The sequence below is a fragment of the Cynocephalus volans genome, chromosome 7 (genome assembly GCF_027409185.1).
Source record: "Cynocephalus volans isolate mCynVol1 chromosome 7, mCynVol1.pri, whole genome shotgun sequence".
Taxonomy (NCBI): domain Eukaryota; kingdom Metazoa; phylum Chordata; class Mammalia; order Dermoptera; family Cynocephalidae; genus Cynocephalus; species Cynocephalus volans.
Genome location: NC_084466.1, coordinates 71,558,222 through 71,583,463, shown reverse-complemented (window position 1 = coordinate 71,583,463; position 25,242 = coordinate 71,558,222). Strand labels below are relative to the sequence as shown.

The following is a 25,242-nucleotide window of genomic DNA, read 5'->3' as shown; positions in this document are numbered from 1 at the left end:
ATAATCTCAGTGTAGCCTTTTGTTTTTTCTCTGGTGTGAGTGAGTGTGCTACTTTTAAACAGTGGAGCCCAGTGATTCTGAGCATGGGCTCTGAGATGAACTTTCTGGGCTCACATCTCAGTATCACCACCTCCCAGCCTAACCTTCAGCTGGTTACTTAACCTCTGTGTGCCTCATGTCCTCAGAAGTAAATTGATAGTCATAGAAGTTCTTACCTCAGAAATTGTTGCAAAATAAAACTAGGCAATCTGTGTGAAGTGTTTAAAATAGGGCTTAGCAAATAATAGTCGGAACTCCATATGCATTAGCTAATACTTTTTAAAGATAATAGAAGAATTCCACTTTTAGAAATTTTACACTTAATGAGCTGTGCTTACGTAATCGAGTCAGTCTGCCTGCACACTTCTACTGTATACAAAGTGAAGGTGGAAAACAGTGTTAACTGCAAAGTCTGCCAGGGAAGTGTGTCTTTGTGTCTCTGATACCCTTTTCTAGTTTCTCCCACAGACTTCACGTTTTTACTGGAAGTTAGATCAACAGAGAAACTAAACTTGATACTGGGCCTACTTACTCTCTGTGGGATCAACTGGAGAAGTGAATTCCAGAGCTAAGGGCTTGGTCCCAACCCCCAGTTTTCTTCTTTAATCATAATTCAAACCTGATAACACTGGCAAGAAGTCCTGGCTTATTTAATCAAAACTTCATGGGTCGTAGGATATAGGAGGAACCAAAACTCAGGTACTCAAGGTTTAAATCTTAAAGGGGTTTACTAAATTATGGTCGTGTAGATGGAACTTTTCTGAATAATTTATTTGAAAAAAAGATTGGCCAGTATGGATTAGCAGTATAGAACAAATATTGTGTGTGATCAACCCTGTCTTAGTCAACAAAAGACTGAGTGGTTTAAACAACAGACATTTATTTCTCACTATTCTGTGGGCTGGGGAATCCAAGATCAAGGTGCTGGTAGATTCAGTTCTTGGTGAGGGGTCTCTTTCTGGCTTGTAGACAGCTGCTATCTCGTTGTATCCCCACAAGGCCTTTCCTCGGTGCAAGCTCCCAGAGGGAGAGCGAGAGATCTCTTTCTTCCTCTTCTTATAAGGACACTAATCCCATCATGAGGATTCTACCCTCATGAGCCCATCTAAACCTTATCACCTCCTAGAGGCCCCATCTCCTAGTAATATCACATTGTGGGTTAGAGCTTCAACATATGAATTTTGGAGGAAACAAATTTTCAGTTCATAACAAACCCTAATAAAGAATCAAACTTTCTATAATATTTATACTAATGCCATGGAATATATGACCTAAACTGCCAAAATCTAGGTGATACCCGAGCTGGTTTCCTTAAGTTAATGGAACAAAACTCCGTGGAACTCATTGAGTATTTGACTTGAATATTCCACGGCACTCTGTGTATTTTTTGTACTAAAGTCTTATAATTATGATAATTTCTATGTTGAAATTTTATATTTGGGAAATTCTTACATCATAGTAGTAGGTGCAATTCTTGCTCTTATTAAAACCCATCTTAAAAATAAACCAGCAAAGACATTTTGCTAGATGCCACTTTGTTTCATTTAAAGCAAAACTCCCTAAAAGAAATGCCTGTGCCTGTTTTCTCCAGTTCCTCTCCTCCCATTCTCTTAAACACACTGCCTATGGCATTTTTCACCTCTGCTGAAACGGTTCTGGTGAAGATAGCCAGCTTCTGTTGGCTTATCCTTTGCTAAATCTGATGATCGGGTCTCAGTACTCAACTTACTTGACTGTATTCGAGACAATTGATCACTCTCTTTTTCTTGACACACTTTTTGCACACAGCCTCCAGTTCCCACGCTCTCTCGGTTGTCCTCATCACTGGGACCCCTTCTTGGCCTCCTTTGCCCAGTCTTTCTTATCTCCTTGACTTCTAAATGCCCCAAGGTGATCCACGGATCTATTCTCCTCTCTGTAATTCCTCCCTATGTGATTTTATTCTGAGTCATGGTTTTACACACCATCAACATGCCAGTGACTCCCAGGTCTGTATTTCCAACCTGGACCTCTCCACTGAAATCCAGGATTGTACACCCAACTGGCTAATGACATCTCATCTTGGATACTTAAAACACACCTCGATTTCACTATGTCCAAAATGGAACTCCAGATTTTCACCCCTAAACCTGATTCTCCTAGAGTCTTCTCCACATCTGGAAACAGCAATCTCATCCTTTCAGTTGGTCGAGACAAAAAACTTGGAGTCATCCTTGATTCTTCTATTTCTCTCACACCAGCTCTGATCCATCAGAAAACTCGTTGGCTCCTCCTTTACATTCCTGCACATGTGATAATGTAACACCTTCACTGCTGCCTCCTGGTTCAGTCTACTATGATCTCCTTCCTGGATGCTTGCAAAGCCTCCTAACCACGCTCTTTGATTCATCTCCTGAACGCCTATGTATCTCACAGCAGCAAAAACTTATGTTCTTAAAATATGTCAGATTATGGCACCCCCTATGTCCAAAGCCTTCTCGTGACTTCACGTTGATAGACTGAGTATGCAGACAGACGACAGCCGGATCACTGTTAGAATACAACTCTGACCCACAACATTCAGCAACCATGAAGCCAATCTATAACCTCTGTAACCATCAGCCCCAAATGGTCTGGACTTGATCTGACAGGTTCCTTAATTTTTGTCTCCCCTTCCAACTTAGGACCAACCAGAGAAAAACCAAATACGCTGCTCTCACCGATCACACAGGATGCCCCACTCCTAGTTAGCCTTGCCACAGCTTCCCCAGGCCAAATCCTCCAAAAATCGGGGCGTACTTGAGCCTTCCCTTTTTTCCACTCTGAAACTTTCCCACTCCTACGCCTGCCTGAGTCTCTGTGGAAACTGGCTACAGCAAGCTCTGAATAAATAGCTTTTGCCTGTTCTCATCCACTGGGTGGCCTTTGTTTATTTCCATCTGACTCAGAGCAAAGACTGAAGTCGTTCCATTAGTCCTGAAGGCTCCATGTGATCCACCCACCACCTGCCCCATCACTACCTCTCCAGCCTCAGGTCTTACCCTCTTACCCAATTTGCTTCAACCATATCGGCCTCCTGGCTGTTCCTTGTACATACATAGCACAGCCTGGCCTGAGGCCCTTTTCACTGTTCATCCCTTTGCCTGGAATTCTCTGTTATTCACGTGGGGCACCTCATCACTACCTTCAGATCTCAGCTCCAGTGTGACTGTCTCAGAGATCACTTCTGTGACTTTCCTGTAGGTCATAGACCCCTCCACCCCCACTTGTCCAGCCCAGCACTCCCTGTCACCCTCAGCATACTTTATTTTCTTCATATCATTTGTTACCACCTGATATACTGTATATTTTTTGTATGTTTGTTTATTTTCTTTCCTCTCTCCACCTTCCAACTAGAATGAAAGCTCCAAGAGGATATTTTGTTTATTTCTACAGTGCCTGGCAAGTTGAAGTCACTGCATCAATGTTTGATAAATGAATAATTAGTTATAAAATCTTACATTCACAGATTTTTTTTAAATGAGGGCATTTTTAAAGTTGATATATCAGTCAGAGTCCCAGAAGAAAACAAATGGCACACTCAAAATGAGTAATTTAAAAAGAATTTGATCACATGACTACAAAGGCGAGGGCAAGGATCTGTTAACCTCCAGGCGAGAAGTGCCCCAAGGCTAGTGAGAGTGGCACCGTCACCACAGGTAGGCCTGAGGGGTGCAGAGTGTGACGAGGGCCCCTAGCAGGCACTGGGACCTTTAGTGGGTGTATCAGTTCATTTTTGTTGCTTATAACAAAATACATAGAACTGGGTAATTATAAAGAAAATGAAATTTATTGCTTACAGTTTCTAAGGCTGGGAAGTCCAAAGTCCATCTGGTAATGGTGACAGTGACCCAGGGGTCTCTCATCACAAGATGAGAACAGAGAGAGCAGAGAGAGAGAGAGAGAGAGAGAGAGAGAGAGAGACTCTCCTCTTCTTTTAAAGCCCTCAGAACTACGCCCCCGACCACCATTTTTAATCCATTCACTACTGCATGGTCCTACAATCCAATCACCTCTTCAAGGCTCCACCTTTCAGTTACCATAACAGGATTTCCCACCCTCTTAACAGTCACAGTGGGGGCTGAGTTTCTAATACGTAGAACTTGGGAGACAATTCAAGCCTCAGTGAGTTTGCGGGGGACATAATTCAGCCCACTACAGTGGGGGTGCAGCCAGCTCTGGGAACGTGAGGGGAGCCAGAGAAGAAATGCCTGACCCCCCTCTGCTCCTGTCCTCCTGGATCCTTCCCGTGTCCCCTTTGGCTGACCCGACAGGAAGCCATTTGGTGCGGTTCACATTGGTCAGCTCCTGGGCACAGAGCAGGGTGGAGCAGGGTGGAGCGCGGACCCCAGGGCTGGATCCGCTATTCCAGCGGGTCTTTTGTAGTCATCAAAAGCAGGGGGGCTTACTGTTTTAAAAATAAGCATGAGGCGTTTTCTGTGTGGATGTGAGGCTTTCCGTGGAACAGACTCCCAGTCGAATACCAGGGCATCTGTTTGGGGTTTACAATGTCAAACTTGAACTAAATGGTTGTTATAGTTTTACGTAGTAACTGTTTTTGACGATTTAATTATGCCATTTTTATTATTTAGTATACCTTTCAACTATGTTACAAATGAATCATCGAGATTTATAATATTATATAAATACAAAGGTGCTTCAAAAGGTTCCTGAAAAAACAGAATTAAAAGATAATATGAATGCTTCCATGAACATTTTGAAGTACCCTAGTATAATGTTGTTTACTACATGTTGTTATTTTTCTAGGGGAGGAAGGACCCTACAGAAGTATTCCTTACAGCTGATAAACAGATTTATGAATTCTAAAGGAACAGCTATTAAAAAAAAATAAAAAGTGTTGATGAACATATTGTTATATTTTTAATCATGAGTCATCCAAAAGGAACACATTTGGGGTAAAAAGAACAGCAGAGCAAACCTTACGAGATTTGAGTTCTGAGCCCTTGGCAAATAAATTCCACTCTATGAGGCTGAGTTTCCTCACCTGCAAAGTAAGAGGTGGCACAGGATGACATCTGAGGTCACTTTCACATCTCAAATTCTACTCCTTCCTTAGAAGGTGTTAATCTGTGCCAAGAGAACAAAGCGGGATTTAAAGGAAGTGTCAGCCACACTTATTAATTGAGAAAAAAGCAATCACTGGAGATAAAAGCCATGTTGGGTTTTGTTTCTAGATTAAAAAATTCACTGGCCCAGAGCCTACACACTTTATACCTACTTTTTCCCACCTTTCCTCCCTCCTTTCCCTCATAGTAGTCCCCTTTTCTGGGAGGGATATGATCCAAGACCCCCAAGGGAATGCCTGAAACCATGGATAGCAGCCCACCCCGCATATGCTATGTTTTTTCTTATATATACATGTAATTTGTAAATTAGGCACAGTAAGAGATTAACAATAACTAGTAAGAAAATGGGACAATTATATCAGTATACTGTAATAAAAGTTATGTGAATAAAAGTTATGTGTAGTGCCTCTCTCTCTCTCTCTCTCTCTCTGTCTCTCTCTCTCAAAATATCTTATTGTACTGTGCTCACCTATTTTCAGACCCCAGGTAATTGAAACCAAAGAATGCAAAACCATGGATAAGGGGAGACTATTATATCTCCAAAAGAATATCCAAGGGGTATAAATCAATTATTAGAGAAACTTTAATTTGCATAAGATTGTTTCAGAGATAAGAAGCTCACACAAAAATAACAGGTTGTGATTGTGTTTTCTCTTTAGAGTCGACTGTATTTATTCCCCAGTCTGAATACTCCATTGAAGAAGATGTTGGTGAACTATTCATTCCCATCAGGAGAAGTGGAGACGTCAGCCAGGAGTTAATGGTGATCTGTTATACCCAACAAGGTAGCTCGATTTGCAAAGAAACTAACGTAGCCCCCTAAGACATAAATAAGACTCTTTCACATGTTGGAGCCATAACATTTTGCCACATGGGGTATACTTTCTTATCAGTTTTTTTATAAATACAAAAAATACTTATCCAGAACTCTTTCTTCAGTGTTGCACCTTTGAAGGCTCCTCTGAGAGAGGCTGGAAGGACTCTGCTGCTATTTATCTCAAACATGTCTGACTTCACGTGGTCACTGACTGTAATACTCAGGCTTTTTAGATGGCAGGGAACTGAAGCCCTCTCAAGCCCCCTCAAGTAGAAGGGGGTTAGTGTTTATAAAAACAACCACCAAAAAAGGTAAAACAATGCCTACCCAAGGAAAAGGAACTAATTTGAAAATAATTTAAAACTAGTTGGAAACTTATTTCTACAAAATTTTAAAATATTGGTTTTGCTCATGGGTGAGCATCCTATGAAAGGTGATTTTATGTAATGTAAAATTAAAATTAATACCTAATGTTTATTCATATAATAAACACCTTTCTAAAAAAAAGTAGATTTTCTAAGAATGCAAAAGAAAAGGTCATATGTGCTGTTGATATCTGAGCAGATTTTCATTAAAATTTTTGTTTATATATATGACTTGAAAAGCAGTACAGAATAGTGATTAAAAATAGATTGGGGGATCAGTCTTGGGCTCTGGGTCCCGGAGCAAATGAGCTTTAACTTCTGTAAACCTCACTTACCAAATGTGTAAAACCCAGGAGAGTAGTGGTGAGGATTAAGGAGGTAAGTAGGTAAAGTGCTTGGTGCTTTGCTGGGACAGTTATCATCTGAACAGTGGAAGCTGTTATTTTGTAATATCATGTTGATCCAAAAGTCCACTGACAGACCAAACACTTGAAATGTACTATTCATCATAGGTTTGAGGTTATTGTGAAGTCGACTCATGACACTAGAACAGTGTGTAGTTACCACTGCACTCCAGGGGTGTTCATATGTACTAAATGACCATTAAAATGCCATACGTGAAAATAATTGTTTCCAGAAATACCTTTGTAATATGTTCTACATAAAACCTTTTGGATTCTCTCCACCTCCAGGAACGGCTACCGGAACTGTGCCGACTTCAGTGTTGTCTTATTCTGATTACATATCCAGGCCTGAGGACCACACCAGTGTCATCCGTTTTGACAAAGACGAAAAGGAGAAAGTGTGTCGCATAGTCATTATCGATGACTCCTTGTACGAAGAGGAGGAAACATTCCGTGTGCTGCTGAGTATGCCCATGGGTGGCAGAGTCGGATCAGAGTTCCCAGAGGCTCGGGTTACAGTCGTCCCCGACAAAGATGATGGTAAGTACTAATTTACCTGAAAATTCTTCTCTGTATCAGACACAACTTCCCAGACAGAAAAATGGAGGTCTGAAAGAATTATAACGTGCGCACGTGTCTTATGCTTGATTTTCTAGTGCAACTAGGTTTCGTAGTTGGCTGCAGCAATCAATTTTTGTCTTTCTTGATTTAATGTTTTTAAAGGGCAAAAGTCATCCCTGTGTGTGTTTTTTCCTCTGTGTAGTTTTTTTTTTTCACAATGCTATTTACCACTTGGTGACTAAACTTCTTAAATTTCACAGCAAAGAATTGAACCAATTTCAATAAACCTACTTTGTTTCTTTTTCATTTGTCTTGCTTTGTTTTCAAAGCTTATATTTTGTAACCTGTTTTTCAATGAAACCCAGGAGACAGGGCTGTTAAATGAATAACTAAAAAAGGTAGTAAATATATGGAAAATGAAGTCCAACGGGCAGCTCTCTAACCCCCCAAAAAGAGGGAGGTTATACTAGGCCTCGCTCACCCAGGGAAACTAAATTACCATGAAGTAATCCCGGGACCCTTCATAGAAAAAGGAGCAAAGCGGTCTTAATCTTCTTGGTTCAAGAAACAGTTTGTACTTAATCTTGTGAGGAAAGCAGAGAGCAGTGAACTGAGAGACATGACCCCCAGGCTAGACTCTTTTTCTTTGTCCTTCAAAATGTTCCTCATGTCAGATGAAAGAAGAGGAAACTGAGGAATGAGACTTTTGGTTCAGAGAGAAGTGGGAGGTGTCAAAAGACTTTAATCCCAAATAATCTTAAGACTTGGGAATTTCAAAATAATCTACCAGGGAGGGTCTTTGGTAGTTGTTAAGTGGAGGACAGCAGGACAGGTGGAATTCGTCAAGTGTCTTGTGACTGATACTCTTGCCAGGCCCAGCGCTGAGGTCTTTGTGCCTCACTGTGCTTTCTTTCCCTAACAATCCTGTGAAATATATAATAATGTCCACTTTTTTTTCACGGAAAAGGCTTAAACACTGATGATAAACATTAGGAATTTATCAAGGAATTATTCCTAATTAGGAATTAGGAATTTTATTGAGAGGATTGAAGAAAGTCTTGATTCTACATTTCACTTAGATAATACCCTACATATGTAAGCTACTCTAATATTTTTAAATGTTGCTTTAGTTTATTAATTTAATAAAATGTTCTATTCTGTATTTAAATAAAGTACAGAATTTTTAAAAAATTCAGTTGATCTTAGAGAGAGAGCCAGTGTTTTGAATGTCAGCAAAAACAGATCTAATAGTCCACACTAAGCGCCTATCTACTATCTAGATATTTCTCTACTGACGTATCTATATTGATAGACATAGAAAGAGATAGGTTTGATTTAAAAATAGAAAATGTAATTAATGATTACTTTAGTGCAGCTTGTTTTGTTGGCAAAAATCTTTCCTGTATGGCTTGCTATAGGATGCACCTGGGAAAAAAATAAAGGCACAGAAAGAAACCATTATTTATCAGATGCCAGGCATTTTCACAGATATATCAGCAAATCTTCATAAGATTGAAAGGTGTGAGCTTTGGACCAGCAGATTGTCAGGAACGCTCTCAGCCATCATCATCTTTCTTGCCTCCTTCACTCACCAAACACCTACACAATAGATCAAAGGTCCTGTGCCTCCTTCTCTGTGTTCTCCCATCTGTCTTTTCCCTTTCACTTCACTACTTTAGTTTGGGCAGACCCTTTTCATCTCAGGTATACATTATAATTCTCCTCACAGGTCCCACAGCCTCATTTGTATCTCTTCCCACCCAAACCTTGGTTCCCATTGCCATCACTTTAATCTTTCCAAAACTCAAACCATGACACTACCCAGCATAAAACCCAAAACCATGAACAGTAAACTTTGCCATTGTCAGGAAGATAGGCACATTCCAGTTTCCCCAGCCAAGAGCTAATAATGCACAAGAGATAAAGTGTTGCTTAATCTGCTCTGGTGGTATGATGGTTAGAAAACCTATGAAGGTTTGTTTTTCTACTTCTGCGGTATTTTTATTGATTTATTTTTAAAAATCAACTTTATTCAGGTCTACTTGCATTCAGTAGCATTCAAGTATTAAGTGTACAGTGGGATGAGTTTGACAGGTTTTTCATACCTGTAACCACTACTCCAGTCAAAAAGTAGAACATTTGCACCCTCCCAGAAATATCTTTGGTGCCTCTTTACAGTCAATTCCACGCTTCCCAACTGCTGTCTCAGGTGCAACCACTGATCTGGTTTTATCACCATACATTAGCTTTGCATTTCTAGAACATTTTTTTTTCTTATTTATTTTGTTATGAATATTCATGAGATACAGAGCTGACTGTCACCCCTCATGGCATGATGTGAGGGCCAGATTCATACTGGCAGTGCCATTCATTCTGGTAATGCCCATTACCAGAAATTGCTTTTGTACCCCGTGTCCCCCACCCAATTATCCCCACTTCCCTACCCTTCCCTCCTCCTCCACTTTGTAGCCCAAGGAATGTTCTCTCCCTCTGCAAGACTGATGCAGTACTGTGGTCTTTCTTTCCTTCCTTCTTTCTCTCTTAGCTCCCACATATTACTGAGCACATGCGGTATTTATCCCTCTGTGCTTTTCTTATTTCACTCAACTAAGTTTCTCCAGGCTCATCCATATTGTTGCAAATGGGAGTATTTTATAACGTTATATAATCACATAGTATGTACTTAAAGTTATTTCCTAATAAAGAGCAATATTTATTAATGTCATTTTACAAATATGACCATCATTTTTCTTAAAAATACAATGGCCAGTCCAGTTACTGGATAAGAAAAAAGGAGGCAGAGACAAAGAGAAGGGGAGGGACAGAGATGAAGGTGCAGAGATAGTAGATCTCACGGGAGCAAGTCAGAGACAAGATGAAGAGTTAGAACAGGACAGTCCAAGAAACTAAGGGAGAAAGTGAAAGAGCATCATATCTAAGAAGAAAAGGAAAAGACAATACAGAAAGGGGGAAACTAGAGACAAGCCTAATAGGGTCTCTGCTGTGAATAAACCACTTCTGTCACATCCTGCTACCCATCTGGGTGGTTATTCTCTCTCCTTACAGTTCTTTGAAATACCATGAGCAAAATAAGCCCAGTCCACATTTCTTTATTTTCAAGTCTTCAGAAACTCATCTATGAGATTACTATGACCTACCAGAAGGAATTATTCCTTGGACAACATAGCATAGCAGACAGCACAAACTCACCCTGAAGCCTGATCTTCTCCGTCCTGACGTTAAAGTTGTGGTTTCCCACCTTGGTATTCAATTCAATAAGAAATAACTTCAAGGTAGCTTATGACTTTATCTTGTTCACTGCTGCCTGCCCACAGAATCCTTGTGCTTGAAGCATTTCAGAATCTATCCACCTGGCTAATTGATAATTTATAGTACTTCTTCAGTGAAAAATACTCTCAGAAGATCGTATACTTGAGAAATCAGTGATGGGTAATATATCAGATGTCATCCCATAAAATCGACAATATTGACCTGTAGTCCCAAGGACCTGTATTTAGAGCTCAGCCATTCCTTTCCATTCACCACGTTTCTTTCTTCCTTGACAATTCTCAACACTGTCTTATGTCTTTCTCTTCTCTTGTTGTGCTATAAGAGTATAGGACCTTTAGTATAATACTGAATGGAAGTGGTAGAAAAGGCATTCTAGTCTTTTCTTCTAATGTGAAAAGAAATACTTATAATGGTTCACTACTTAGAATGATGTATGCAATGGGATTCTAGTAATATTTTATTAGGTTAAAGAAACAACTAGTTTGACAAAAGCTTTTATCAGAAATCAGTGTTTTCTATTTTATCAAAAGATTTTCTGCATCTATTCAAATTATCATATAATTTTTTCCCTTCAATCTGTGAACATAATAAATTGAATTTCAGATTTACTAACCTTATGCCATCCTTATATGCTTAAATAAACTTACTTGTTCATAATACTTTTTTCATAAATTGCTGGATTAAATTTAGAAATATTTTATTTAGTACTTTTAATCTATATTTATAAGTGAGATGGGACTTTAAATTTATTTCTCTGTTTTTAGAATCACGTTTATAATAGCCTCATCGATTGAGTTGGACTGCTGTCTTCCTTCTTTTTTTCCTCTGGAAACTTTAAATAAGATTGAGATGATCTGATTTCACAAGTTTGGTAAAACTACAAGTCCACCTGTACATATGTAGTAACATTTTAGCTTACTGTTTTACTTTTTTAAATTTTAGGTATGTTTAAATTTTCAATTTCTTCTTAAGGCAATATGGTAAGTTATTTTTTCCTAAGGAAATTGTTTATATCATCTATATTGTCATATTAATGGCATAAATTTGTCATAATATTCTCTCTTAAGATTATCAAACTCCTTTATTGTACCTCTAGTCATGTCTTCTTTTTATTCCAAATAATGCTTATCTATTCTCTCTCTTTGTCTCTCTTTTCCTTTTATCTCGCAACCTATTTTTCTGCCACTTTGTATATTTTATTACAGTTTTTTTTAAAAAAGCTGTTCTTGGCTCTGATTTTTCTTTTGGTGATTGCTATGACTTTCATTTTCTACCTTATTAATTTCTGTTCTTCACTCAGATCTGTCTTACAGTTGGCTAATTCCCTCTCTAGCTATGTCTAAAGTGTTATTTAACCCATCCATTGAAATATTTTATTTCAATAATTATACTTTCATTTTTAGAAATTCTCTCTGAAGTTTCTTCATATTTGTCTTTTCCTTTCTATCATGCCTTGTTCTTTTCTTTATATAGTTTCTTCTTTGATGTATTAGTAAGTTTAAACATTTATAATGTTTATTGTACAATTTTATTGTTGAAGATCTTAAAAGATCCAAATCTCCTATACATTACTTCAGCTGCCTCTTGCTCACGTTATATTATTTTCTTGTGTGTAGTAGTTTTGAATTATGAACTCATTTTTAATAGGACTTTATATGTGGAAAACCTGTACAATCTAGGTTCTGGAATTAAACCTTCAGAGCAGTTTTGCATTAACATTTGCCAAGGCCAATTTCTATATTAATTTTCTTTCTATTTGAGGAGTTCCAATGCCAAATAGATATTGTGAATTAAAACCAAGAATCTATATACAAATATTAGAGAAGCCAATTGAAACTTTTTTCCACATCCAGAGTTCAGGAAGAAACAACAAGCTCTGTTAGTGGGTGGATTTTTATTTTAACTCACTTAACTCAGGCTTCACACTTGGGGTTTCAGTTCCAAATTCCCACCTCTGTCTCCTATCCCTGTGTTGAATAATCAAATGCAGATCAGTCAGAGTAGCCACAGTATTAGCTCATTTACCTGGCGCTGTGGTTTCATCTATCTTCTTGAAGGTATCCCTCTCTTTATTGTAAAAATTTACATTTAAAAGAATGTTTATTTTATGTATAGCATTTGTGATAAGAAGGTTTTCAAGTATGCTTCACAATATTGCCATTGTAATTCATTAGGAAAGCTTTCATTGAGTGAAAATGGCATATGTCTAGCACTGTTCTCTGTAGTGGTGCTTATGGATTATTCCTCTACTACATTGCTGTTTGGACGAACTGCTATCATTTCAGTAATACCATGGCTGAGTCAGAGCGAGGTCATCCAAACTTCTTTTTTTCCTTTTTCCGTGAAATAAATTGCTCTTAAGAGCTTTAACTTCTGGACATGACCTCTTTGGCACAATGATTTAATTACTGAGCCAACTTTAGTTTTCTTTCTTTTTTTTATTAATAGATATTCAAGTCAAGCACAAAATAGGTTATTTGAAGTCTTATTTTAATTAGTCCAATTTTATCATTTTCCATAAAGAATTTTTCACATAGAATATCATAGTCAAAGTGTCAATGGGCACACAGAAGTACCATTGTAAACCAAATTCCCATGAGAAAAAGACATGAACCCTGATCAGGGATAGTGACTGAAACAGCTTGCTTCTCCATTGTCTGCTTCTCCATTGTAGTCGAGAACTGCTAGTGACTGAGATTACATAAAGGGGGAAAGGCAATAAGTTAAATTTGAAACCAGTAAAGAAAACAGTCTCAGTACTTCCCCAACAGCACATTTACAAATATATATTTTAATAGAAAGCATTTGAAAAATCCTCCTCAACCTCTTTGCTGCCTTGGTGTCTAAGCTGAAAAGCATCTAGGATAGGACTGGTGACGTGTCAAGTGAGAGGGTCCAGCAACCAAGTTTCTACCTATGCGTTTGCTGTAAAGGTGTTTCATGTGTTATCTTGATTATTCACCATTTCCTTCCCTTGGCCACCATCTCTAAAATTGCACATGAAAGAAAAATAAATGCAAAAGCACATAAAACACAGAAAGCCAAAAATACCTTACTTGTTTCATCTGGCTTGTCTCTACCTTACCACTTGCCTGACTTCCAATACCAAAAAGTATCTTCAAACTCTTACTTGAAGTGATTTCCCTTCTACCAAGTAATATCTTTTCTTCCCCATGTCCCTTATCTATCCCTCAATGAACTGTAGCAGACCCTAAATTCTGTCATTTAATGGGCCTTCCTTTTTGCTTGTCTATGGAAGTCAATTCAATATTTCTATCATATACTTAATACAAATAATGCAAAGATAAACATGGAAACAAAAATGTCCCTCCCCTTCTTCCATGGATTAAAATATCTCTGGAGAGCAAATTTGCTCCTATAGGCAGCTAACCTTCTTGCATTAATGCAAAACACTTCAGTTTTGGATCTTTACTTTTTATCATTCAACTTTCACTGCAGTCCTACAATGTGGGAAGCACCATAGAAAAGTTTGTAAGGATAACACAAAACAAAGCAGACAATAAATTCACCAGAATATACATAATTAAGTATAAGGAAATACATTGATGTCCTTTATTTTAAATAGATGCACACTGTAAAATTAATAACATACAGGACAAATTTACCTTTGGAAGAAGAAACTTTCCAATTTAAGGATTTTCTGGTTCAAATAAATCGTGAGATGAAATCTCTGGATAATGTCTCACTACAGTTTAATAAATATTTACTCATTTGTTCAGCAAATACTATTTGAAAATCTGATATTTACCTATTCATTCAAAATATGTGAGCTGAACCCCTATGTATGGGCACATGGCTAGATGCTGGTGATGCAAGAGCAAACAAGAGAACCACAGCCTCTCAGCTATGGGCATTTCAGACATGGATAAGTGAACAGACAAGCATAGAATACATGGGATGAGCTCTCTACTAGGGAAGGAACATCTTTCTCAGCCCAAGTTCAGGAAAGACTTCTTTAAAACATAATTTTCTAGCTGAAACTTTAGGACGATAAGGTAGTTGGTGAAGAGAGAATGAAAGTGGCTTCCTTGGAGGAGAAACCCACAAGTGCACAGGCTAAATGGCTGGGAAGCATTCAGGGGACTGAAGGTGTGGACACATCAAAAATCAGAGCCCAAAGGAGTGAATAACAAAGAGGAGTTTGGAGAGATGGGCAAGAAGCCAACCTTATAAGGCCTTCTAGCCATGTAAAGGAGTTGTGTTTTATTCTTGAGATAGAAATAGAGAACCGCTAAAAGGTTTTAAGGTGAATGAGAAAACCACATTTGCATTTTAGAAACATCACTCTGCTCTGGCTACAGCATAGAGAATAGGATGAAGAGCTCAGGAGGCTGCTGGAGGAACACAGGCGATAGGTGACGACGACCTGAAAAGGGTGGTTGTATGGGGACGCGGAGACCAGGAGCCATCCAAGAAATAGCACTGAGGAAGAATGGGCATGACGTGGTAATTGGCTGGACATGTAAAGATGAAAGACAGGAAAGACTGAAGGATGATGTTTTGATTTCTAGCTTTGGGTCAAATGTGGTACAGTTCACTGGGATGGGGAGAATAGGAGTAGAAGTGGCTTGGGGGCAAAAGAATGAGTTCATTCAGGGCATGCTAGTTTGAAGAGCCTGTGTGACTTCAAAGTGCTGGATGTTTTGTAGACAATTGAAGATATGGGTCTGGAAATCAGGAGTTCTGTGCCAGGTAGAGTTCTACTCTAGAGACATTGTTACAAGTTCGCTCTGTTAATAATAATAAAAGTCATGAGAGAAGATAAGATTGCTTAAGAAGACATTCAGAAATGGCCCTCATGTAATTTATAATATGAACGATTTTACACAATTCTCATTTTAAAAAAAGAGTGGATTTTGTGAAAGCTAAGCAGAGAATGGGAAATGGTGATGAGGACAGTAGTCAGTATAAGGGTGTGACAATCCCAGCAAAAAAGGTGCTAAAAAAGAATCTGAGGATCAATCACATTTCAGTGTCTAAGTGTTATAAAACCTTCCTAAGTCTGTACTACCTAGCATGTGACAAGCTAAGTTATCTTATCCCTCTTACTTACTAAAAGCTTTTAACCAGCCTATTTGGAGGAATTTTTTTCCCACATGTAAATGTTTCACCAATATTTGAAATGATAGGAAAGTTTATTTCAGAGGAATTTGCTTTATGATCATCTTTGTTGAAATACTTCACATCTTACTAACTTTTCGGTCGAGTTTTATTAATGCCTCTCAATCTCGTCTCAGTTTCCATGCGTTTATAATGGGGATGCTAATCTTTCATATATTTTTTCATTTTAGAAATTGACATCTTACAATGATGTTTTGCCTACTATTTACATAGTCTATAAGTGAAAAACAAAACATTGCTAGCTATAAAGTACTGCCTGTGTAGAGTTTCACCAGTTCATCATGGAGAGAAGAAAGAATGTCCAGTTCAGCAGAGAGAAAGTGAACTTTCATTCATATGCAATAAGGCAGATGCAGTACTAATAGCTGTCACTTTTGAGTACTTATGTACAAAGGACTTTACATGAATAATCCAGTTAAAACTCAAAACAACTCTATGAAGTAGGTATAGAAATCTTCTCCATTTGATAAATGGAAAAAGTGAGACTTAGAGAGGCTAAGAAAATTGCTTAAGATACGCAACTGTAAATGTGTTGGATATATGTCCTAAATTTAGGTTTAATTAACTCAGATTCAATGTTCTTCACTGCTAGGCTATAATGAACCTTATCAAGGAGAATAAAATACAAGTAATACCTAACAATATAACTGAAGGGAAGAAATTGGCATAGAATCTAAAAAAGAATAGTCCACATATTGGTCAACATTGGTCAAAGGGCAGATGTTGTTTCTGAGGGTGGCCAATTTTTCAGTCACTAAAAATTATGCCATTGGAGGACGGAAAATGTCTAAGCCTGTGCACAATCTGGATGAAGTGTTCCTCATGGCTTTCCAGTAATTTTTGCTCTGATTGCTATGTTTGTTTCTGCAGTAATGGGTATACTGGAATCAACAAACCAATTATTATTCCCTGACTAAAAAGAAATAACCCCCTTGTAACTCAGGGCCATCTGAATTTTAAAAAGAGAATTGATTCTCCAAAGCTAGATTATTCCTCAGTGAAAATATAAAATGACATTTCTGTGCCTGCAGAGTGGAAGCACAAGCCCTCAACCACTAGTGACTTCTCTTAGATACAAGTGTCTGAAAATCTCAGCTGGGGCCAAAGGTTTTCTCTGTGCTAACTCTTAACCGCATGACAGTAGTGTAGGGGCTCTAGAAGTACAGAAATATGTCTGTGTACAGTCTGTGTTGCATCTTTAAGAAACAGCTAAGATTTTCATTGTGTTTGGAAGAGAGCAGCATGTTACCCATCAGCAACACGTTAAGAATAGCACTGTCATTACGTGCACATAGTGAACATCCTACATCAATGTCTTCAGTCCTCAATACTTCATAAGGTTACAATTTCACTGCGGTATTGGTTCATTAGGAAGAGTATTAAGTCAGTGTTAACAATATTTCACTAATCTTTGTTGTCAGTCTTTGGAAGTGAATTAAGGAACATTCAAGCTGAATCCATTCTCTGCTTTTGTGTGACAACCTACAGGGGTTTTAGCTGGCTTCCTTGACCACCCTGGAAAAATCACCATGCTAGTTATAAGCCAGGGACATATAAAAGGCAACATGGTGAGCACTGTGGTAAATGTAACTCAATTCAGTGCCTTTCAAAAGCTCGTTGACATCCCAAAAGCTTTCTCAACAGCAGGAGTACCTTAGACAAGAAAATATTTCTGGTGCTAGAAAAATACATCATGGTATAGTGTGTGAATGAAATATTTTCTATTCATTTGTGCTGAGCCGAAAGATCTACTTGCCATCCTTTTTTGTCTTGAATATAATTATTTGCATTAGTGTAAGCTCCAATTAAAGATGCCAGATCATTCATTGTGAGAAATGGCCAGATTCAATTAAAGTAACAACTTGACAAAATGAAGTTACATTCTGTATTTAGTATGCTTGAGTTAAAGCAATATTAAAATTCAAGAAGTGGGAGAATGAGTTTCTAACTGCTCAGAATATTAATGTTTTGCAGCCATTAGTAGACTGTTTAATGTAGTTGATGATGGTAAGTTCTCAGTAAAAGCCCATGGATGTTTAGTGAGTCCCCTTCTCTGTGGAAGGCATTGCAGAAGTGCACTGAATAATAGAGAATATAAAGTTTTTCCATATGGGAAGGATACTAGATATAATGATGTGGATATTACACACTTTGATTTCAAAACAAAAATAAAATAGTATATATAAAATATCTTGCTATTTTAAAAAATCTACTATCAAGTACCACACATGCAGCAAATATTTGTTGTGCACCTACTAAGTGTAACATATCGGGAATACAAAGACATTTAAGACATAGGCCAGGATCTTACAGTACTTTAAATCTATTCAAGAGAAAAAAAACCAAGCATATAAAAGGTTAAGTGAGAATAATTTCTTTTAATAAGAATTTGAAACAGTAAAAAGGAGACTGAAAAGGCAGAGTCTGATTGAAAACAATTGTATGAATCACTCACTCTGTGAGTCAGAGGAGGAAAGAAGTAGCCTTTAAAAGATGGAAAGGATTTTGATGAATTGTGAATAAGACCAAATATTCCAAGATTGCATGAGTGAAAGGATGAGGGAGAGAAAGGCTTTGGGGAACAGTGAACAATCCAGTTTGGCCAGGCTGACTTTTATGAGAAGGTTTAGTGCCCAGCTCCTCAGAGTGCGTGTTAGGAGTCCTGGGTTGTGGACATGCTTGCGCTACTTTCTCGTCAACAATTCTTGACCAACTCTCTTTTCTTCCTCATTCTTCTTGAGCCTGTTTCCTCACTGAAGCATGAGCATATTATCACCTGACTTTCTTACCTTACAGAATTTTCGTGAGGACCAAATAACATGATCTGTAGGAAAGCACTTTAAAAACTAACTAAACAAAAGAAAGGTAGGAATCGTTGGCAGTACAGTCTGGAAAAATAAGGTTGAAGCACCTTGCGAATGACTTGAATGAATAAGGAGGTCTGGATTTATTTGATAAGGAGCACCTGGAAATATTTGAACAAGAGCGTGAAATAAAGCAGTGTTTGAAGCTTTGTAATGAGCTGGCAATATAAATGGACGGAAATTAGAATGAAAAAAAGAATTGGAAATGTAGGGTGAGGAGGTGGGAAGGAAAGGACCCACTACTAGGCAAAGCCTGACATGACTAGGACCTCATGTAGGGAGAAGAGGGGAATTTTAGAAAATGTAAATCCAAAATAATTTGTGCATGGAAGGCCCAAAGAATGGAGGTACCATTTTAGGATGTCAGGAGAGGAAACCAGTCTAGGGAAATGAAGCTGGAAGATGAGAAACTGTTCACACGTACAAAGTATGAGCTGCCTGTCGGACATGCGGGTGGAATCGGGCAATAGCCTGGCATAAATACAAAACTAACTAAGCTACAGTTTGAGATTTGTAAGTCGCATATCTGATGGTGGTAGTTGAAATCAGGAGGATAGATAAAAACTACAAAGAAGAGGAGAGAGTAAATTACTGTGCAGTGGAATTTCATATATATATATATATTAAATCAACTATGTGGAGTGGAATAATGAAAGACTATTAGAATATATTTCTACTAAATATTAATATGCAGATTTTTGGCTGATATTTGCAAATAGTAATTATCATTTATTATATAACAAGAAAATTGTGAGAATGTGCAGGATTAAGTGCACTACTGGAGTTGTCAAATAAGTCCACCCTTAAGCCTTGTAAACAAACTGGTTTTAAATGTCTCCTCTTTTAAAGAATAACTAAAAACTGACATAGTGTGGTTTCATTCCCTCACTTTGTAAATCCTTTGCATTAAATTTAAGCCACTTTCTGATAAAGAGTCACGTCACCACTTTTTTTTTTTTATTGTAACGGTTTCAGGAGAAAGGTTGCAAAATTACAGCATTCGTTCATTTTTAACAAACATGAGTGGGAGAGGGCAGGAAGAAAAAGAGCATTTGGGAATATGCGTGGGTGAGTCATTCAGCAAATATGAGTAGGAGGGTCCAGAGAAGTGAGACTTGTCCAGGTTTGGCCTGCAGTCCCCCAAAGTCCCAATTTCTGACACTCTCTACTTAATTCTGTACCTGGACTCAGAACCCAGCTGACCAGTCGTTAAGGGGGAGCAGTTTCATAAAGGAGGAGCTGGGCAGTGCACAGATTAAAATAAAGGTAAATGAGCAAGGGTCCAGGACTGCTAGAGTGGGTTCATTAGCAACGGGAGTACATTTGACGCAAGCTGGTATGGTCAGAACCTCCAAAGGACCTTGCTGCTGTGCTGCTGTGGGCTCCCCTGGTCTTTTTCAGGCTGCTGGTACAAAAGGCATGAAGAGCTTTGTTCTGCTGCACACATGAGAACTTGGCAAGCAGCCACCTGAGTCTCTCCTGCTATTTGCATGAAAACATTTCAGCACCATTACCAGAAAAGGCAAAGGCTACAGAGTTCTTTATGAGAACTGCTAACCGTTTTGTGTAATTTACACTGAAGAATGACCTTATTGCCCACAAGAAAGTGCGCACAGGGAACAGTGCCAGGATATAGGGCCCGTTCACCCAGAAACAAGCTCTCATATTCCTGAAGTCTGCATTTGCAGGTATGTAGTCTGCTAGGGTGGTTCTAGTATATTAGGGTTGAGATATTAAATAGGATCATGCTGTCCACAGTATTAAGTTAACTCATGTCCTTAATTTTCAGGGCTTCATAGATATCACATATTTCATGTAATAACTAACAAAGGCACCTTCCTAGGTTTGCTAAGCCTACTTGAATTATTTCATTGTGTGCACGCACACAATGAGTGAGATTGTGTTATAACTTGGTTTCATCATCTGTAAGTGGTTAGGTAAGTTGCTCAAGGTCAAATACCTGATAAGCATTTAGCCAGTCTGACTACAGAGTCTATACCGTTAACCATGGTGTGGCCCACCTCCTACTGTACAGGCGGTGTGAATATTTAGACACAGCTGCCTTCTGCTTCTTCACCGTAATATTCAAATACTATTAGGTATTCTAATAGAGAACTTTATAAGATGAAACAAGCTATGTACTTTTACGTGCATACAGCACCTGAATATTACCCTAGAATAATTAAACTGTTATAGATATTAGGATAACTTGTAAGTGAACGGTTCTGGTTTACCTTTCACCAATTATAGTTCCTCCCAGACCATAAGAAAGCACGTTAGTGCAGTCTGGTACTTCAATTGGACAAGGAACAGCATTGCTGTTTCTATTTCATTTAGCGAACCACCCAGTGGAAGCAGTGGCCTTTCTGAAGGATTGAGTTATGGCTCTCTTGTCAAGTGCTTATGAATAAATACTGTCTTGTGTTTGTTTTGTCCTTTTATATATATAGTAACACCATCTGCCTGACTCCCATCTCTTCTAAACAGGTGAGTGAGTGCTGGCCACGTAATACCATCGTGTAGTCATCAAAGGGTAAATATTGCTGATTTATTATCACTACAATCCTGAAAGTGAATCACTAAACATTTATAGGAACCCTAAGATCACAGTCACAAATTCCATTCTAGTACTAAAAATGGTGTAAATCTGCAAAGCAGCCTCTCAGATACAAGACTTCAGAATTTCTAGGTTTAACACTATTAAAAGAAATAGTCCAGTAAAAACCAGGAAAATACATAAAAGGTTGAATAAGGAGAAAATATCTCTCAATAAATATTGTTGTTAGCATCAGAAAGCTCTATTTACTTGCCAGTAACAGACGTCTGGTGTGTCCTTTTGCTGACATCATAAACCGTAAAGAAATTGCTATAAACCAAAAGCTGCAACTCAGCTGAAAGCAGAGCACTCCGAAGTCCTGGCCTGCATGCCTCAGTGAGGTAGAGAGGCTGGAGTCTGAAATGCTGCGATGGACTTGCAGGGGTACAGTTGTTGATTTAGTAAGTCCAGACAATGCACTACGTACCTATGGTCTATTGTTGGAAGCATATACTTCATAAAATCCATTACTAAACAGGCAGCAGCATCTCCATATATGGTATTAGAATGAAAAAGTAAGAAAAAATTTCAGAATATATTTTATTATTTTCTGACACTGGTGATACCTGCAGTCACTGTAGAGATATGAACTAGTTGTTTTGCTTCCTTATAAAACCAGTAGTTCTCTAATTAGGAGTCCTTACAGTGTCCCCAGGTTCTCTGTGTACCTTCCTTTCTTCTTACAGACAGATGTTACCTTTCACAGGGAACTGATAGGTCTTATGTTTTCTCAAAGAAGCAGGTCTTCATCCCGTCTTACTGAACTACACATCTGAATCCCCTTTTTCTCCTTTTTATTCCTACTTTATAAATCTTATGCATACTTTTTTTGTAATTGGCTTTAAATCTTTCTTAAAATGATATAGAGAACCTTGCCACTGACCCAGAGAGATACAAGGTTGCCCAGTAAAGCATAGAGATAATATCATTAATCTCTGTTGGGATTATAAAAGTTAGCTAAAACTAAAAATGCCTCCTTTATTCTTTAGGCCATTTGTAACAATCTGGCATTTAACATTATGGATAAAATTTTTCTTTCCCACTTTTAGAGAAATAAAGCATCTTCTTCATCCTTTCTCTAAGAAATAGACCTTCATTCTGTCACACTGAAACAGACATTTGAAATAATGTATATTCATGCATTTATTCATTGAAAATATTTGCTGAACTCTCTAATGTTCCTGATGCTGTACTGGGGTAACAGAGACCAAGGATTTGTTCTGCCCTCACTTCACATATTTATTAGGCCCCTACTAAGTGGTAGGAACTCTCCATGGCACTAAGGATACAGTGGTGAACAAGATTGGCCTAATCTATGGAGAATTCCAATAAAGAAATAGACAAATGGATGCAACATGGCAAATGATAGGGTCAGGCTCCACATGCAGTGGGAGCTTTCAGAAGGTCATCCAGCTTGGTCTTGGATTCCAGGAAGGCCAGGTCTCCTCCACACAAAGAATTGAGGAGACTGAGTCATTCAAGTTGGCAGCTTGTAAATTGATGCACATTGCCACATGTCCCCTTAGGCTGGGACAATCTCTCAATTGTGAAGATAATTGCACTATTTGGGATAAGCCAAGTCACAGTACACATCAGCAGTCCCTGAGTTTAAACACGTTCCTATGAAAAGAAATTAAATGGTTGGTAGATCTTTACCAGTGAGTACTTTTTTAAGAAGTGAGAATATAGGCATTATGAGAGAAAAGTAGCTTTGTTTCTACACCTTGTAGGGCTGAAATAAATCTCAGCTTCGATTTCCCTGAGGGTGTTTCCCAAACAATCTGTCTCACAGTCCCAGGAAGTATACAACAAAGCTAAAGCTCTGTGGTCAAAATGCCAACAAGGAGCTCATTCTTTTTTTCTTTTCTTTCCTTTTTAAGAATCACACTTATTCAGAGGGGTAACTTTCAGGACCACACTCACTGCCAGGGAAAGCTTTAAAAAGCCAAAGCCACAGATCCTACACAGTCCCAGTGCTGCAAGATGATCCTATAAACACAAGATAAAATAAGAAATGGTCTAGGTGTTGGTTTTGTACCTGTTGGTCAGTGTGCATGGTCTCCATCTTAATAAATTGGTGAAACACTATCTACACAACACAACAGGGCTGAAAGAGGTACAGAGTTTTATATCCACATTTCAGGGGTTCACTCTTCTCCTGACAAATCTAGTGTGCATGTTTTCACTGATATTGGTCCAGAATACATATTTTGAATTTCTTTAAAATGTTGGTATATCCAAATAGAAATATGTACTGGATCTAGTTCAATATACTGAGACATCAAATCAACTATTAGCAGGAGAAGACGTTTGATTAATTCTCTGAAGAAAGCTTCATTACCATATTCAACACATTACATCCCTTGACATTTCTATAAGCAGGAAACTCTATCCATCAAACCCTTGTGTTATAATTATGGAAGACCCAGTAATTTAGTTGTGTATTAAAACAGTTTCTTTTCTTCTTTTTCTTTATCAACAGTGAAAGAAAAGTGATACAGGCACACAAGTTACCAGGGCTTAGTGCCTTAAATCTAAAAGAAATCAAAGCAAATCAAGAAAAAAACTCAATAGATTAGATCAATTAGTCCTTGATCTGTCCTGCTTTTTCTCCTGTATTACTACTCTTGGGGAATAGTTCTACCAGCAATAGACTCCTTCCTCTCATTCCCCATCCCAGAATCCTTGAGGCTACCTCCTTCGTATCTCTGAATATTATTTCCTTACTATCTTCCCCCATATGAACTGCCACCACCTCATCCAAGCCAACTTCTCTTCTTGTCTAGATTCTTGCACTAGCCATCTAACTAGTCTCTCAGCTTTCAGTTTGCCCAACCCCTTCCCAGCCCATCCATCCTCCATACCCCTAAATACATATTTTGTCACATCTCTCCCTTTCTTAAAACTGAGCACACCTCTCACCTGATGACTTCTGGGACAAGGTTCCAACCACAAGGTCCTGCATGGTACAGTGCTTCCTGCCTTTCTTGTCCTCCCAGCTGCACCTCAAGCAGCACACCCACCATGCTGTGCCTAACTCTGCAGTCCCCAAACACATGAGGCTATCTACTCATCCTGTTTCTACCTCTGTGCTGCTGCTTCTGCATGGGGAGTCCTCCCAGCCCACCTCCTTGTCCTTCGCCTGGCTAACTCATATTAATGTCTCAAAATCCAGCTGCTACTACTAATAATAGCATGCTGACTGAGCAACACTTCCTCTGTGCAGGGAATGTACGAAGTACATTATAGTCATCTTATTTTTTCTTTAAAAGAAAATACTCAAATTAAAGAACAGGGAAGAAATGAGAGAGATGACAGAAGAACCAGGGGAAGGTGGTATCCCTGAAGGAAAAGGGTGAAGATGCAGGAAGAAAGATCTGGCTCACAGTATTAAGTTCTGCAGAGATAAAGACAAAGATTCACAATGCGCAGTTGGATTTGGCAAAGAGAAGGGAACTCAGACAGTTTCTGAGTGTTTCAGAGGATGAAGCCATGAGTTTCAAAGTTAGTGGAAACTGAAAACGTGAAGATAGTGGATAAAGTATTTCAAGTTATTATTCAAGTGAAAGGAAGAAAGGAGGAAATTTAAGATCAAATAGTGGTGTTTGCAGTGATGGACAAATGTGGTAGTATGGAGGGAAAGATTCTTTATGATGATTTTATGCACAGACAAAAGAGCAGTTTTGTAGCACAAATAAAGTGGTAAAATTGGTAGCACACACAAGCAATTAGAACGACTTCATGCATGGAGAGTCAGGCTATGCTTAGGAAGCCATATTGCCTGGTGTGTAATCCTGACTCTTGTAAGACGTATGACCTTGGGACAGTTCCTCACCCCTTCCATGCCTCAGTTTCCTCATGATGGCACCTTCTTCAAATGGTTGCTATGGGGAATAAATAAGTTAATATATGTGAAGCACTCAGAGCACCAATATGTTCAGCTGTTGTTATTATTATTGCCAGGACAACTGTGCAAGGGAGTATTTGTTCTCTGTTTCAACTACTGGACAAAGACCTCTTCAAAGACAAGGGCTGTGTTTCTACCAGTATCCCTAGCG

At 38.5% G+C, this 25,242-nt stretch overlaps 1 protein-coding gene across 1 annotated transcript in view; it reads left to right on the top strand.

Moving 5' to 3' along the window:
• FREM2 (FRAS1 related extracellular matrix 2) overlaps positions 1 to 25,242 on the top strand; it is a 186,520-nt gene that overhangs the window by 94,660 nt on the left and 66,618 nt on the right. Inside the window, exons 5-6 of the mRNA XM_063101477.1 lie at positions 5,804 to 5,929; positions 7,019 to 7,270. Coding sequence (XP_062957547.1) covers positions 5,804 to 5,929; positions 7,019 to 7,270 — 378 coding nt within the window. The remainder of the gene's footprint in view (positions 1 to 5,803; positions 5,930 to 7,018; positions 7,271 to 25,242) is intronic.